Raw genomic sequence first — 15,664 nt, forward strand, 5'->3', positions numbered from 1 at the left:
TTTTTTTTCTGTCCAACCTACACTGTTTTCCATTACCAGCATTTCATCCTCCTCCATTTTTCTGGTAGAATTAGTGAAGCAGAAATCTGATTTCTGCAAGTAGATCACCTTGCTATTTTAAAGCAAAAATTCATCATCAAGCACCAACAAAAACTACTAAGCTATTACCTATTGGGTATTTTCCAACAACAAACCCCCACGACAAACCAAAAACAAACAATTAGAGCTAAATAGACAGAGATTGAATTTCTCCTTTATTCAGGAATCGTGTGCACACATCTTAGTGATGGAACAAATCAAGTCCTGCAATGTCACGGGCCTGTCTACAGTTCCTTTTCATTGCCTTTGGTGACCTCATGTGGGAAGTGCAGGGGGAGATACAATAAAGTGAGTGGGGGTGCACATGAAGAGAAAGATCAAGAAAACGAGTCTTTTCAGAGAGTTGACCAAAATAGACTATTCCCTGCTTTTATCACAGGGTGACCTGGGCCCCTCTCTATTTTTTTCTGTTCCTTAATTTTCTTCTCTCCTTTTTGCCCACTGCTTTCCTTGCTTGTGTATTACGGACATTCAATTTCAATCTCTCTACTTCTTTTACATTCTTCAGATTTTGTTGAAGCAAATCAGAGTCCAGAGCTTGGTTTCTGTAGGTACTGTTATTACCTTAATGTGAAAATGAATCATCAGTCTCTATGGAGTTTTATCCTGTGGACTACCGCATCTCGCAAGACCGGGGATTTAGTTACACTTTTCTCTCCTATTTCCTCTTCCTTCTTCACTGCTCCCCCTTCCACATCTGTGCTCTGGGCTTTTGCCCCTTTCTTAGCTTGATCGTGAGTGTGGTAGGTCCTATGAGGATGAGAGCTGGGAGCTCAGGTCTGAGCCTGCTACGGCCTCTGTATCACAGAGTGACATTATCCTCTAAGCGATGTTGGTTAGTGAGACTTTCAAAAAGTCTAGAATTGAATGGCTCTTAAAGAATGAGATATTTGTTCTAGCCAAACATCTTTTCAAGAGATTGCAGAGGAGGTGACGTTCATGTGCTTTCTGTAATGACACAAAGCAACTGGGAACTCATTTTGAGTGAAAACAGGTCAAGTTTGAAAGTTGAGTAAATACATCTGTTTACTTTTTTGTTTTTTCATGTTTTTAATTGAAATAGTTTAAAAGGAACGATTCTCCTATCTTGTTAGACACATTCCAAGGCAATAAAGCGAGACAGTTCGGAATTTGAAAACTGCACGCAATCAAGGGTTTCAGATTCAGATAGCTCCTGCCATGATCTTGGGGCCCTGTCGGGTTATTTGATTCTTTTTTTTCTTAGGCATCTTATCATTTCAATTGTGAATCTTCAACTGGGATGTTTTTGACTAAAATGATGTTATTGTCATTTTCCATGGCTCAAAGCACAAAGAGAACTAGGCTCATGGGTTACTTCTAAAGGCTAACGCCATTTCTGTTTGACTTTTGACTTTTTCAGTTTTCCAGAGCTATGGGGACTTCCCATCCCGCACTCCTGGTCTTAGGCTGTCTCCTTGCAGGTATGGACCCCTGTCTTCTCCAAGTTCGTTATCCCCGGGGGAAGTCTTGTTTCCTGAGTTACGTGTTCTGGGGCGTATTAGCTGTACTCTGTACAAACAGTCCAAAAAAGTGAAGAGAAGTAGAAAATTATAGGACGTTATCTAAAGTGACCACAGACCTTCAGTTCCCTTTGCACTAATTCCATTTCAAAAAGAATATTCTTCGGGGGCAATTTAGTATATGTCAATCCTAGTATTGAAATGTTGTTAGTCTAAATTTACCCACTGTCCTCCTCCTCCTCCTGGGACATGGGTTTCCAGTCAAGGTGGATCAGAGAAATTTAAGAATGTTCAAAAAAATTAATAATGGAAAATTTGTGTCCAGAAAATCATACCTATCTTAAGTGGAAGGTGCTTAAATTGCTGGAAACTCTTAGCACCACCTTTTCCCTGGGAATCTAATAGAATATTTGACTCTTGGGAATCTTGCTAACTTTCCCGCCAGGAGGATGCCGTTGGAGCTATTTGTTGAAATATTTATTAGACTTTTCTAAGTTATCATCCAGATATTTATGCATTGCAGATGTTTACCATGAAACCAATGTTTTTCTAGTCTGAGGAATTAACGTAAGCTTATTGGTGTCTTTAGGTCCTATATATACGGATAAAGTAGAATTGAGCAAGATCAGTGATATAGTAGTTCTAAATTCCACTAACTGATGCCATCTACGGGGCAATAGGTGACCCAGATGTGCTTCCAATGTCCATCTTCACGAGCTGCAGGAATCACAGCGGGCACATATTGAAGATGGGTAGACCCCACATTGGGCTCCGTGGGCGGTTAAGAGTCCATATTAAGTCATAATATCTCTGCCATCAGTTTTATAGGCAGGGGACATGAGACTGAAAATTTAAGTTCTAAGATAAACTTAAATTTTTCACTTTTGAGTTTTACTTATTCTTATTTTTGACCGAAAGTCCACATCGCCCTGCTTTGGTTTCTGGGAATCATTAGAGAAGGCATGTCAGAATGTAAGAAAGAGAAGCAGTGCAGTTCTGGAGCACAGACCTGCTGTGTGCTTGTTCAGTCAGTCTCCCCGCCCCGTGCTCATCTTCTCTCTTACCAAGGGAAACCTCTGCTGGGAGTGTGGGCGATAAAGAACCCACATGTGCTTGAGCATATGCCATCTTGGGATATTTTATGGTAACACATAAGAATCTGAAATATGGAATTGGAATGAGGTGTCCTCTATCCGTCTGAGTGTCTGGGGGGTGAGTCTGGGGGGCTTGGTGCAGCTATTGAAGCCTCTGGAGCATTTGCTGCTCTCAGCAGATGCGGTGGCTGTCATAATGGGGGGCCTTTCATGGGCATCCAGGCTAACGGATTTTCGTGTAGAAATGGTCATTGTTCATATAAGCAGCTACTGTTGCTTCTCTCGGTTCTCTGAGTGAGGCCGTCCCTTCTGACTGCATCCTATTCAGAGCCTGTTCTCTTTCACAGGGCCGAGCCTAATCCTCTGCCAGCTTTCATTACCCTCTATCCTCCCAAACGAAAATGAAAAGGTTGTGCAGCTGAATTCATCCTTTTCTCTGAGATGCTTTGGGGAGAGCGAAGTGAGCTGGCAGTACCCCTTGTTTGACGAGAACTCCAACGTGGAAATCAGAAATGAGGAGAACAACAGTGGCCTTTTTGTGACCGTGCTGGAAGTGGTCAATGCCTCGGCAGCCCACACGGGGCTGTACACTTGCTATTACAACCACACGCAGACAGAAGAAAATGAGATTGAAGGTCGGCGCATTTACATCTACGTGCCAGGTGAGCCGCATGGGTCCCCTGGACCAACCTTGCCATTGTCCTGACTCCTCCGTGTGCCTCATTAGAGATTTTAAAAAATATAAAACTAATAAATGTTTATTGCAGAAAATTAGGAAAATTCAGGAGAATGCACAGAACGAAGTTGAGATCATTTGTAATGTCATTGTCAAGAAATATTCATTTTTGGAACTATATTGTTTTGAAAATAATTTTTATTGTGGTATTATGCAAAAAAAAAAAATCTGAAATGTATTCATTTCTGTTCAGTTCAGTCAAGTTCCACGAATACTTACTGTGCATTTCCCGTGAGTCAGGCATCATGCTAAGTGCTGGGTAGGCCTAATTGCTTATAGTTCAACAGTTGACAAATAACTGCTAATTTTTCAAATTCGATAAAACATATATTTACTCTTGATGAATTCGAAGGGATTTTTTTTTTTTTTTAAATTAGAATTTAGGGGCAAAACCCACAGTAATGATGTTATCTGTTGTCCTCTGAGAAGCAGATACCAAGACAGAAGTAAGATAGGATTAAGCATGCAAGCAAGGGTTTTATTATGGGAGAGGCCTCTGAGAAAAAGTGGGGAGGGATCCAGCAGAGGCCGGGAGAGCTATCTGGCTGCATGGTAAGTGTGCCCCTAAGTGAAGGATTGAAGGAAAGAAGGTAGAATCTTAGTCTCTAAGGAAGGTCCAAGAGTCCTCCGGCCTACAGACCCCTGGTTTGACACAGTCGCTGGCTGAAGGAGGTGTGGCTTTGGGTTGTGGGTTTCAGAGGCCCTGCAGTTGGAGGAATGTGTGGTGCTTTCTCACAGCAGCCATCCTGATTGACTAGGCTTAGCCATGAGCTGACTACAGGGGATAGGAATTTTAAAAAGCATTTCCTACTTTAAAAACTAAATATTTTTTCTTATTTTGAACAGATTTGATTATTTTCCATTTTTTAGTAGTTGTTTACATTTTGATTTTAATTCCTGGCTAATATTTATATGCATCATCAGCATATTCTATTAGGGTATGGACATATTGACATTGTTCATAGTTTAAAGTCATCTTGTAGCTATTATAATGACTAAGGCCAGTAGGGCGACAGCTTCTGGACAAGGTAAAATTCGTACCTAATGAGATTAATGCCAATGGGATAAATTTTTTTGCATATATGTGTAAAGGTGAAATCAATACCTAATATGCCTGCCTTTCATTTTTAAAACACAGACCCAGATGTAGCCTTTGTACCTTTGGGAATGACAGATTATTTAGTCATCGTGGAAGACGATGACTTTGCCATCATACCTTGTAGAACAACCGACCCCGATACTCCGGTAACTTTACTCGGCAGTGATGGGGTGGTCCTCGCCTCCTATGACAGCAGACAGGGCTTTAATGGAACCTTCACCGTTGGGCTCTATATCTGCGAGGCCACCGTCAGAGGGAGGAAGTTCCAGACCATTCCATTTAATGTTTATGCTTTAAAAGGTACGTGTACCCTCTATCTACATCTTTAAATAAGAGTTCCAGGCAAAGTCATCAGAGGCATATAGAATTTTAAAACAAAATCATCATCCCCAGTGATGGAGAGCCTGGATTCTGCTGTGGGGATTTAGTGGCCCCCGTTTCCCATGCAACGTCAGGCTGACCTCTGCGGCTATAATAATACGAAGCTTAGCCTTCCTGAAGGTAAAAGCTTTCTTACCCCTGTGAGATTTCGTGTTTCATCAGTTCACTTCGAAATACTGTAAGGAATTCTTTTATTGTATAAGCCTCTTACTGTTTTACCCACATTCCTGACTACAGAGGCCCTAAAAACAAACACACACCTGGGGGGTGGGGTGAATGCCTACATTAATTTTAGTAACTAAAGAAAAGTGATTTTGATTTTGAGAAAAGCTTATTGTCACAGACTTCATCCCTTTGACGGGAGTGGTTAATGAGAGTGGGAAAGTGTAATACATGTTTGGGTCAATGATTTCTTGCACACTTACATGTAGGTATGGCAGCAGCAAGAATGTGCCATTTTACTCTTATCAAGGGCTTGTTTTATGCCAGGCACTGTGCTAGGTTCTGGAACAGTGCTGAGAATATTTGGGGAGCAGAGTGGGAAAGAAGAGGAGAACGAATGATGGGTGGGAGCTAAGTGCCTAGAGGAGTCTGGTCAGTAAAGGTTGGTTGATTAAATGAATAAATATGTCAAGAAAAGTGATTGTAAAAGTCTGCCGTCACACATGTTCAGGAATGGAGTGTTCTGTTTAATTGGAATTTATTTTCACTATTTTTAACCTGTCTAAATAGGTGCGTATGTTATTTTGTATTATAGCTATCTGCCATATTATGTATGCCAACTCAAAATCAGAGCTTTGGAGATTTAAAAAAAAATTTTTTTTGAGGGGGATTGTGTTGTTGTTGTTGTTTTTTAAAATTGTGTTTTCAATGGAGAAATACATCATCTATTTACAAAATAGCTCTTGAAAAATACAAAGAGTACAGAAAATTTTGTTTTGATCAAAGTGATTTTCAAATTGCTTTTCAAGGTTTTCTTAAAAAAACAAACACACACCCAAACCTTATAGGATCTCAATTATACCATGGATATTTAGGTCCTTGTGTTTGTTCTTTTTTCAAATAGCAACATCAGAACTTGATCTAGAAATGGAAGCTCCTAAAACTGTGTATAAGTCAGGAGAAACGGTTGTGGTCACCTGTGCCGTCTTTAACAACGAGGTGGTTGACCTTCAGTGGACTTATCCTGGAGAAGTGGTAGGTACCCTCAAGGCTCCTGGCAGTATGGAGCAGGGCACAGCAGAGCACAGCAGAGCACAGGAGACCTGTCACCTCATCTTCCCATCTCCACAATGGACACATTTGGCTAGATGACTTTATGGCTCTTTGAGCAGTGGGAGAGTTTGAGATGACGATATCTGGACCAGGACGTTCAGCATGTATCAAGATGGTACACTGAGACTTCTTGTTCATAAGTCAGAGAGAAATAGGAGGAGTCTATGGTTGCAAGATAACAACCAAAAAATTAGAAAAGCAAAAAATGAATGCTAATTTCCGAGACAGTCATTAATTCTTATTTCTTGGTTCCCAGGCCTTTGGGTTTTGAGGCATCTGATAATGTTGATCGCCTGCCTCCCTTCCATTTCTGCTTTGTTGCCCGCCACCCAGGACACTGTTCTGCCTCCTACCTGCCTGGTCTGTCTTTGCATGGCTCACTTTCAGTGAACAGGCATCACTTGACTCATTCAGCAAAGATTTAGTGATGTTTGCTAAATCCCAAGCAGTCTGCTAGAAGCCAGCCCATGCACAAAAGGAAGAGGAAGGGAGAGGTGGAGTTGGAAGTGGGGAAGGGGGACCTCTGTGCCACTTCTGGTCACTGGGAATTTATACACAGTGTTTCGCTTATGCTAGTGCATTGTGGTTAAGTGTGTGAGAGAACTGAATATAAAAGGTGGTGACAGTCCAACGCAGAAATGATTAACAGTGCTTAGCATAGCAGCCTCAGGGAAGACATAAAACATCTATATATTTTTCCTGTTACTCCTGATATACAAATGTCTGCTTTCTGCTCTTTTTGGCATTTGATAGCTTTGCCGATGCTCTTCCTTTCTCTCTGGGGCATCTGACTGGAAGTTAGGCACTTTGACATATTGCCTTATAAGCCTCATGCATAGTTCAGTAGGTGTACATCTTCCCTGAAATATGAAGCTAGTTGTTTTTTCTCTTCGTAGTTGGTTGCCTTTAATCCTTAAAACAAAATTTATTTTTATTTATTATAGGAAGATATTTTTCCCCCAAACCAAAGTACATGGTATTTGGTCCAAAAATATAAAAGTATATATAATCAATTTTTTTTCTGGTAATAAAAGTAATGCAGGTGTATTATTGAAACTTTATAAAATACACAGAAACAGGAAAAGCCACTTCCCAGAGCATTACTGTTAATATTTTAGGGAGATAAATCCTTTAGATACTTTGTATACATAGATAAATGTTCAATAATTAATAGGTATTATACTTTAAATAGTACTTTATGTCCTTTCTCCTTTGGCAATATAGCACAAACACCTTACTATGTCGTTAAATGTCCTTTTAAAACATGATTTTCTAAGGAGCTAGCTTAAATTTTTTTTTAAATCACATTCTATTTTTAGAGCAGTTTAGGTTCACAGCAAAATTGGGTGGCATGTATCGAGATTTCCATGCTGCCACACGTGCACAGCCTCCCGATTATTGCCACCCCCCAGGGTAGCACAGTTGTTACAATCGATGAACCTGTGTTGTCACAGCATTGTCCCTCACAGTCCATAGTTTACGTGTGGGTTTGTCCCCAGGAGCCAGCTTGTTAAAGTCCGTTTTCTCTCTCTGCTGCTGTAGAGGGGCAAAGGCGTCACGACGCTGGAGGAAACCAAGGTCCCCTTCATCAAGCTGGTGTACACACTGAGGGTCCCTGGGGCCACAGTGAAAGACAGTGGAGAGTACGGATGTGCCGCCCGCCAGGCCACCAGGGAGGTCAAAGAAATGAAGAAAGTCACCATTTCTGTCCATGGTACATTCTACTTTCTAAAATGTCAGCCGTCCGATCTGCGTGGATCCACTGTGCGGTAATCATATTTAATGAAAACTCTTCCCTGTGCAGAGAAAGGGTTCATTGAAATCAAACCCAACTTCAGCCAGTTGGAAGCTGTCAACCTGCATGAAGTCAAACATTTCGTGGTGGACGTGCAGGCCTACCCCCCTCCCAGGATATCCTGGCTGAAAGACAACCTGACTCTGATTGAAAACCTCACCGAGATCACCACTGACATAGAAAAGATTCAGGAAATAAGGTAAAAAAAACACCCTTCCCAAGTCTGCTTTTTTTTTTTCTTGTGTGTCCCTAGATAGACTGAGCTTTGTGCATGTCTTACAACCCAAACCTAGAGTCAATCTAGAAAATTTAGCAACCCGAGTTAAGAGATACTTAAAATCAAGTACCCTTAATTATAACATTGCAACGTGGTAATAGTATGTTGGTAAGTATTTAATGATAAAATAATAAGAAGGAAGAACTGAAAAGCTCTGCCCCCAATAAAAGATAGGTTCCTGGATCCAGTGAGGAGTGAAGGAAAAAAAGTAAAATTGGACCTACTTGGATTGAATATATTTCTTGATGCCCATCATTCATATTGCAAGCAGACATGTATGGTGATTCTGGCTGAGCTGGGCGTGGTGGCGAGCGCCCATAGTCCAGGCGACTCGGGAGGCTGAGGCAGGAGGATTGCCAGAGCCCAGGAGTTCTGGGCCGCAGTGCGCTATGCCGATCGATCGGTGTCCGCACTAAGTTCAGCATCAATATGGTGACCTCCCGGGAAGCTCCAGGAGGCCATCATGTTGCCTAAGGTGGAATGAACCAGTCAGGTTGGAAACAGAGCAGGTCAAAATGCCCATGCTGATCCATTGGAAGACAGTTATCACATAAGCTGACATGAAACAAATCATCGTTGAGTTAATTTGAAACACATTTGTCTCAGTGAGGAAATAAGAATAGAGCCTGGTTAAATTTGGTTAGGAGAAAATGAACAATGAAGAGTTTGGAGAGCTGCCCTCTGTTGAGAGAGGAAGATCACATCTATTAACTGCTGGTGGTGTTTTGGGTAAGTCATCTCACAGCTTCAGTTTCCTCATCTACAATGTAAGATAATAATATCTGTGTCCTTCAAAGCAAGGGATCGGATCAGATGATATTTGAGGTCTCTTGCAATTTTAAGCTCTGATTAGAATTCAGGAGCGGAAGGTGCACCCCGAAGGGCCCAGCTAATCCAGCCCTGCCCCCTCGTCAGAAGCCATCTCAGAGACAAAAGCCAGTTCTCTGCTTCAAGCCACCAGGGGAGAGGAGATAGAACCTCTCTCATCAGTTCACTTAATCTCAGGATTCGCTTTCTTCTTTCTGAACCTAAATTCCATGTGTAATTGAGAAACAGCATCTTAGAAAGTGAAATTTATGACCTCTGTAGCTGGCGATGGAAAAAGAAGTGGAATACTGAACTGTGATGACATGAAATAAAGGTGCACAAAGAGGTGGGAAGTGCTGAACCTTCTACCAGGTTATGAAGCCAGGAGGACTAGGGTAACCCTGGCAGGGCCAATGCTTCAAACACATGTGCGAGCACTATCTGCAAGTGATGATCAATAGCAAATCAAGACAAAGCTGGCCAGCTGAGTGGTTCAGGAAAGCTGCCCGTTAGAGGGATTCGAGAGTTCCTTTAGCACGTATTCTTCGCCTTCCAATTATGAGTCAGAGAACACATGATGCACACGATGGATGGGGTATCTGGCTTCCTGGAGCTCAGAATTAGTGGATCCATCAGCTTTCTTGGCTGAACAAGTATAGAAGAGGAAGGACAGAAGACCGTTTGGTAATCAGCAGCCAGATGTGCCTTGGGGTTCTTTCTGTGGAAACCCAGTCCTGGAGCATGTCCAGTACGGTGCAGCCACACATGCTCACGTCACGGGTCCTAGTGGCTGGCATCTGGGGCTAGAAGGCTCTGTGTTTGGAGGGAACTTTTGAGCTTATGAAATGCTTTCACACATGTAATTGCATTTAATCCATTCTCTCAATGACGCTAAGTTATGCATACAAGTATTCTATGCTGCACATGAGGAAACTGAGGCATGGAGAATTTCAGTAATGCCCAAGGTCTGCTCACTCCATGACCAGTGCTCTTCTCCACTCTGGTTGCTTTTCCATCCTGTGATGTTTTACGTAGAAGGACAATCAAATGGGCAAATACTATATTGATGTACACGCATACACACGTGTACATGTACACACATGGCCAAATGTCATTTGTAATATGTGTAAGAAATTTGGAGGAGAAACTTCTCTTTTATAAAGCATGAAGAAATATATTTTTCTAAATATTTTTAAAAATTTTAAAAAAAATTTTGTCTTTAAAAACATTCAAACATAAAGAAGGTGCATTGTAAGAAGCTTCATTCTGTCCCTGTCTCCATCTCTCTAGTACCCCTCCTGCCCACCCCCGGGGAAACATTTTCATTAGATTCTTGTGAAACCTCCAGAGTTTCTTTAAGCAAATCAAGCAAGTGGAATGTTATATCCTGACGACCTCTTCGTATCAATATGTAGAGAGTGCCTCATTCTTCCAACAGTATTCCATTGTTTGGCTCAGCTACCTAAATGATAGGTATTTAGGGGAAGCAAGTATTTTTCAAAAAGGTAAAAATCAAAGTTTTTTTTTTTTTTAAAGAAACATTGTTTAAATGTATTTATTCGCATTCAGAAATCAGGCCTTACCAGAGCTGATTGCTCTTGGAGCCACATAAGTCATTGCTCATCTCAAAATGTCTGGCCCTCTCTCTGCTTAAGAATTAAGCACCTACATATATGAAAAGATGCTCAACTTCTCTAGCTATTAGAGAAACGCAAATCAAAACCACAATGAGATACCACCTCACACTTGTAAGAATGGCTGTTATCAACAAGACAAGTAATAAGTGTTGGAGAGGTTGCAGGAGAAAAGGAACCCTCATACACTGCTGGTGGGAATGTAATTGCTGCAGCCACTATGGAAAACAGAATGGAGGTTTCTCAAAAATTAAGAACAGAATTATCACGTGGCCCAGCAATTCCACTTCTGGGTATCTACCCCCAAAATTTGACAACATTTATCTGTAAAGATAAATGCATTCTGATGTTCATTGCAATTTTATTCATGGCAGCCGAGACATGGCAACAACTGAAGTGTCCTTTGATAGATGATTGGATAAAGAAGCTGTGGTACATATATACAATGGAATATTACTCAGCCATAAGAAAAGACGAAATATTGTCATTTGCAACAACATGGATGGATCTTGAGATTTCACTCATGTGAGATACAAAACTGAAAGCAACAAATGAACAAGACAAACAAAAACTCAGACACAGACAACAGTTTAGTAGTTACCAGAGGGAAAGGGGGGAGGAGAAGGGGGAAGTAGATAAGGATAAAGGGAGTCAAATATATGGTGATGGATGGAGATTTAACTGTGGGCGGTGAATACACAATGCAATATACAGGTGATATGTAATTGAATCGTATACTTGAAACCTATACAATTTTATTAACCAATGTCACCCCCATAAATTTAATTAAAAAAAAAAAAGTATTAAGCATTTACAACTCAGACCTTCAACATGTAGAAAGTGTAACAGAAAATTTCAGAAAAGCAATGATCCGGACAAGAAAAAGAGATATTTTTGTTTTTTATAAAAATAAAATTTAAATTGAACATGGTAATTGCTGAAGTGATTGAAATTTTTTTGGCTTCTACTTGCTGAAACAAAATCCTTTTCTTTTAAGGTATCGAAGCAAATTAAAGCTGATTCGTGCTAAGGAAGAAGACAGTGGCCATTATACTATTATAGTTCAAAATGAAGATGATGCGAAGAGCTATACTTTTGAACTCTTAACTCAAGGTGTGTAAGGGCAGGCAGTCTAATGATAATGCTTGCTCCATGAATGAGTGAATGAGCATCTCCCGAGGAGAGCCTGGCACTTTTCTCCCACGTTGTGGAGGGAAAAGCAACACTTTTAGAGGAGAAGCAGGGACTGTAGATGTCACGTATCAGAGATAGCTTCGTTGGATTTAATTCACACAATTTTGGGAGGTCCCAGGCTACTCTGAAACAGTCTGACTGGGAATTCCTCAGCTCCAACAGCTTCCTTACCACTTGCTTCTCAATTTGGCACCTATAGTTCTGGAAAGAGTAAAATGATACTTTTTGGTCCAGATGTCTTTAGAGTGTTCCAGAGTTTTGGCCTTTTTGCTTAGCTTCCCTTGTAGCCATCGTTCAGTGTGGCCTTTAAGAAGGGAATGCTCAAGTCTGTTTATATTCAGATTCAGCGCCTATTCATTGAGTACTTACCGTGTGCCAGGTACTGTCTTAGGTGGGCTCATTAGACTCTCACAATAAACCTATGATACGGCATTAGCATATTTCTAAATCGTTTGATCACAGATTAAAAAAACTTTAAAAACTAATAATATGCCACAGATGCACTTTGGTAAGTGCTGCTTTAGATTATACTTTAGTTGAATCCATTAGTTGAATCCCAAGCCATATTAATTTTAAGAGCCTTTTTGACTTTCAAGCCAAATAACCATGGGGGCTTTTTGCTTTCCTAACTCCAGATTTAAAATACCATAGGACACAAATCCCAAAACAATGAAACCGTGAAAATGCTCTTAACCAAGTGCGTCTGTGCAAACTGGGATGTTATTATGCTAGCAACTGGTTCCAGCCCCATCTCAGGCGGTTCCTCGATTTGTAGGTTCGAATGCCCTGTGGGCAAGTTCTGATCTCATGTTCCACTTTGTAGTTCCCAGAAGTTCTGGGTCACAAACCATTCAGTTATGATTTCTTTCTACCTCTTACAGTTCCCTCATCTATTCTGGACTTGGTCGACGATCACCATGGCGCTACAGGGGGACAGACTGTGAGATGCACAGCTGAAGGGACACCTCTTCCTGATATTGAATGGATGATTTGCAAGGATATTAAGAAGTATGGAAACCAGATGTTCTTTTTTCATTTGTGGTCAGAATTTTTCTTTCTTGTTGCAAAGGATCTTCAATGTATTTTATTTGTTTTGCTGGCCCGTTTTTGTATTTGTGATTCTTATTCAGCCTGTCTCATAAACTACAAGTTAGGATTCTGAACATGGACCTTATGTGTGTGTGTGTACACACACTTGTGTGTTCATGAATAGCTGTAAGGAGAAGGTCCATGGTTTACATCAGATTCTCAAAGAGTCTGTAATCTGAGAAGAAGATGAATTTTAAGAACTATTACTATAAGAGGATTTTTACTAGCTTGGCCTACATTATCACCTCACAATTCTTATATGGTAAACTTTATTTGGTGGCTAGACTGGCATGTGAACATAAATAAAACTGCCCATGTAACTGCTCACTACTTAATTTGCCTACCTGCTGTTTGGTGGGAGTTAGCTCACCAGATCCTCCTTCACCCTCCACCCCTGTTCCTTAGCCTTCTCAAATGGGCAAATGAGTGACATGGTCACACTTCTGCCTGTGGTGACTGGCTGTGTTCAGAAGCCTCAGTTGCTCCTCCTTCAGGCTGAGACTCCTAGATCTGCACTTTCTTAGGGCCAAGGGACTGGTCTTGGACCTTAACTGGAGCTGGAATCTAGGTTCCATAACTCAGCCAGGAGGTCACTCCAACCCCAGGGACACCTTAGGAGCTCTTCGCAATGTAGATGGAGAGAAGGGAGGCTGCCAGGCCTTTTTGAAGGAGGGCAAAATTGGGACATTCTTGGACTCGAATTGTTCAGTTTACTCCTGGGTTCGAGGCTTGGGATTGGCAGTTATATTTCATTGATCGTGTTTATTTCTGTCTTGCCTTCATGAATAGTTAACTTTCAATTATCCACATATAAGTTATTTTCTATTGGGTGTGTGCAAATCAATGTTAATGTTAATATGTTTGTAAAATAAAAAAATCAACCTGTCGCCCCACCTCCAAATGTAGACGAGGTAAGAATGGCGTGTTATCTTAGATAATTCTCACTGCTCCACTCACCTCCATTACTGCTGATGATTGGCTTTGTATTTATGTACTTTTTCTCTCTCCAGATGTAATAATGAGACTTCATGGACGATTTTGGCCAACAACATCTCAAACATCGTCACGGAGGTCCACCTCCGGGACAGGAGTACGGTGGAGGGCCGGGTGACGTTCGCCAAAGTGGAGGAGACTATTGCGGTTCGATGTCTGGCTAAGAATCTTCTTGGGGCTGAGAACCGAGAGCTGAAGCTGGTGGCTCCCAGTGAGTTGTTCATAAGTCAGGACAACTCTAAATCATCAGCCGATATATGACATATTATTGAAGTGTACACTTGAAACTTATTTGATTTTATTAACCAATGTCACCCCAATAATTTTAATAAAAAATGGCTAAAAATATGAATAAATAAATAAAAAAATAAAATAAAATAAAATAGAATAAATTAAAATACAAACCCTCAAAAAAAAAAAAAAAAATCATCAGCCGAGCTCTTTCTCCTTCAGGTGGAACTTTGACTCCCCAATGGAGTCCTATAGGAACGAAGGTCCCAAGGCAGAAATTCAGCTCTGAACACTCTTACAGGGCCTTCTCAGGGCATTTGTGTGGGAGCCCTTTCTTTCAGATTCAGATACAGGACTGAACCTTGCAGAGGCGCCCTCGGCATTTCACATATCTAACAATATCACTACCCGGTCTCTTGAGTCTGAGTGTGGGAATGGAAGGAGGAAGAAGTATCATTTACCCTGTTGCTCCTCACAACAGTTGAGACAGGTTGAATTCTTTAAAAAAATTAACGAAGCCAAAAGCAACATAAACAAAATGCAACCTTTCAAAATAAACTGAACTTAAATTTCTGAAATTATAGTAATTCTCAATCTCATTTATCAGTCTTTATATTCCAATTCACATTCTGTCCAGGAGGTTAATGTTGGAGCACCTTTCGAGAGAGTATTGCATTCCCCCGATTGAATTTTGTCCCATTCTCTTCAAAGGGAGGAGCTGGAGTAGTCTCATGTATAGATAATTGCCCATCCACAAAATGATCCAGGCAGCCCTCATGCTTCTCCACCAGCAATGAGAGATTTCTGGCCCAGAAACAGGCACACTGACTATCTGCCCTCTGCATGTTCATGCAAATTCTCCATCATGCCTTTCTCTTTCTCTTCCAGCTCTGCGTTCTGAACTCACGGTGGCAGCCGCAGTCCTGGTGCTCTTGGTGATTGTGATCATCTCACTGATTGTCCTGGTTGTCATTTGGAAACAGGTAGATATTTTTCTCAACTAAAAATTTCGAAGCTGGTAAGAACAAGAAGAATAGCAACCTAGTTCAGTGCTTGGCACATACAAGGAGCTCAGTAGTTATGTGTTGAATGAATGTTTTGAATCCTACTGTGTCCAGTCACTTTGCTGCTGCAGTTAAGCTTTGGTGCCTTTGGACTTGGTAATTCACCAGTTACCTGTCCTGGTCATTTATAGAAACCGAGGTATGAAATTCGCTGGAGGGTCATTGAATCAATCAGCCCCGATGGACATGAATATATTTATGTGGACCCGATGCAGCTGCCTTATGACTCGAGATGGGAGTTTCCAAGAGATGGACTAGTGCTGGGTAAGCTCCTACTGGGGTGACCTCCCAAGACTCCCTTTCGATTTGTATATAACTGGACTCTTTACAGGCCCATGGAAGAATGAGGGGTCTGAGCTTGTGCTTTAAGAGTTAGGCAATAGAAATTGGCTTTCAGGAATATATATTTTTTTGT

The 15,664-nt window shown here is 41.1% G+C and overlaps 1 protein-coding gene across 7 annotated transcripts in view; it reads left to right on the forward strand.

Moving 5' to 3' along the window:
- The window catches only part of PDGFRA (platelet derived growth factor receptor alpha), a 43,399-nt gene that overhangs the window by 8,065 nt on the left and 19,670 nt on the right, over positions 1 to 15,664 (forward strand). For all 7 annotated transcript variants that reach the window (XM_006922504.3, XM_025040222.1, XM_015597596.2 and 4 more), the window contains exons 2-12: positions 1,481 to 1,541; positions 3,022 to 3,336; positions 4,549 to 4,809; positions 5,957 to 6,087; positions 7,708 to 7,879; positions 7,970 to 8,159; positions 11,676 to 11,791; positions 12,754 to 12,880; positions 13,972 to 14,165; positions 15,074 to 15,168; positions 15,381 to 15,513. In XM_006922504.3, coding sequence (XP_006922566.1) covers positions 1,493 to 1,541; positions 3,022 to 3,336; positions 4,549 to 4,809; positions 5,957 to 6,087; positions 7,708 to 7,879; positions 7,970 to 8,159; positions 11,676 to 11,791; positions 12,754 to 12,880; positions 13,972 to 14,165; positions 15,074 to 15,168; positions 15,381 to 15,513 — 1,783 coding nt within the window. In that variant the 5' untranslated portion in view covers positions 1,481 to 1,492. The remainder of the gene's footprint in view (positions 1 to 1,480; positions 1,542 to 3,021; positions 3,337 to 4,548; positions 4,810 to 5,956; positions 6,088 to 7,707; positions 7,880 to 7,969; positions 8,160 to 11,675; positions 11,792 to 12,753; positions 12,881 to 13,971; positions 14,166 to 15,073; positions 15,169 to 15,380; positions 15,514 to 15,664) is intronic.

The sequence above is a fragment of the Pteropus alecto genome, unplaced genomic scaffold, assembly GCF_000325575.1.
Source record: "Pteropus alecto unplaced genomic scaffold, ASM32557v1 scaffold57, whole genome shotgun sequence".
NCBI classification, from domain to species: Eukaryota; Metazoa; Chordata; class Mammalia; order Chiroptera; family Pteropodidae; genus Pteropus; species Pteropus alecto.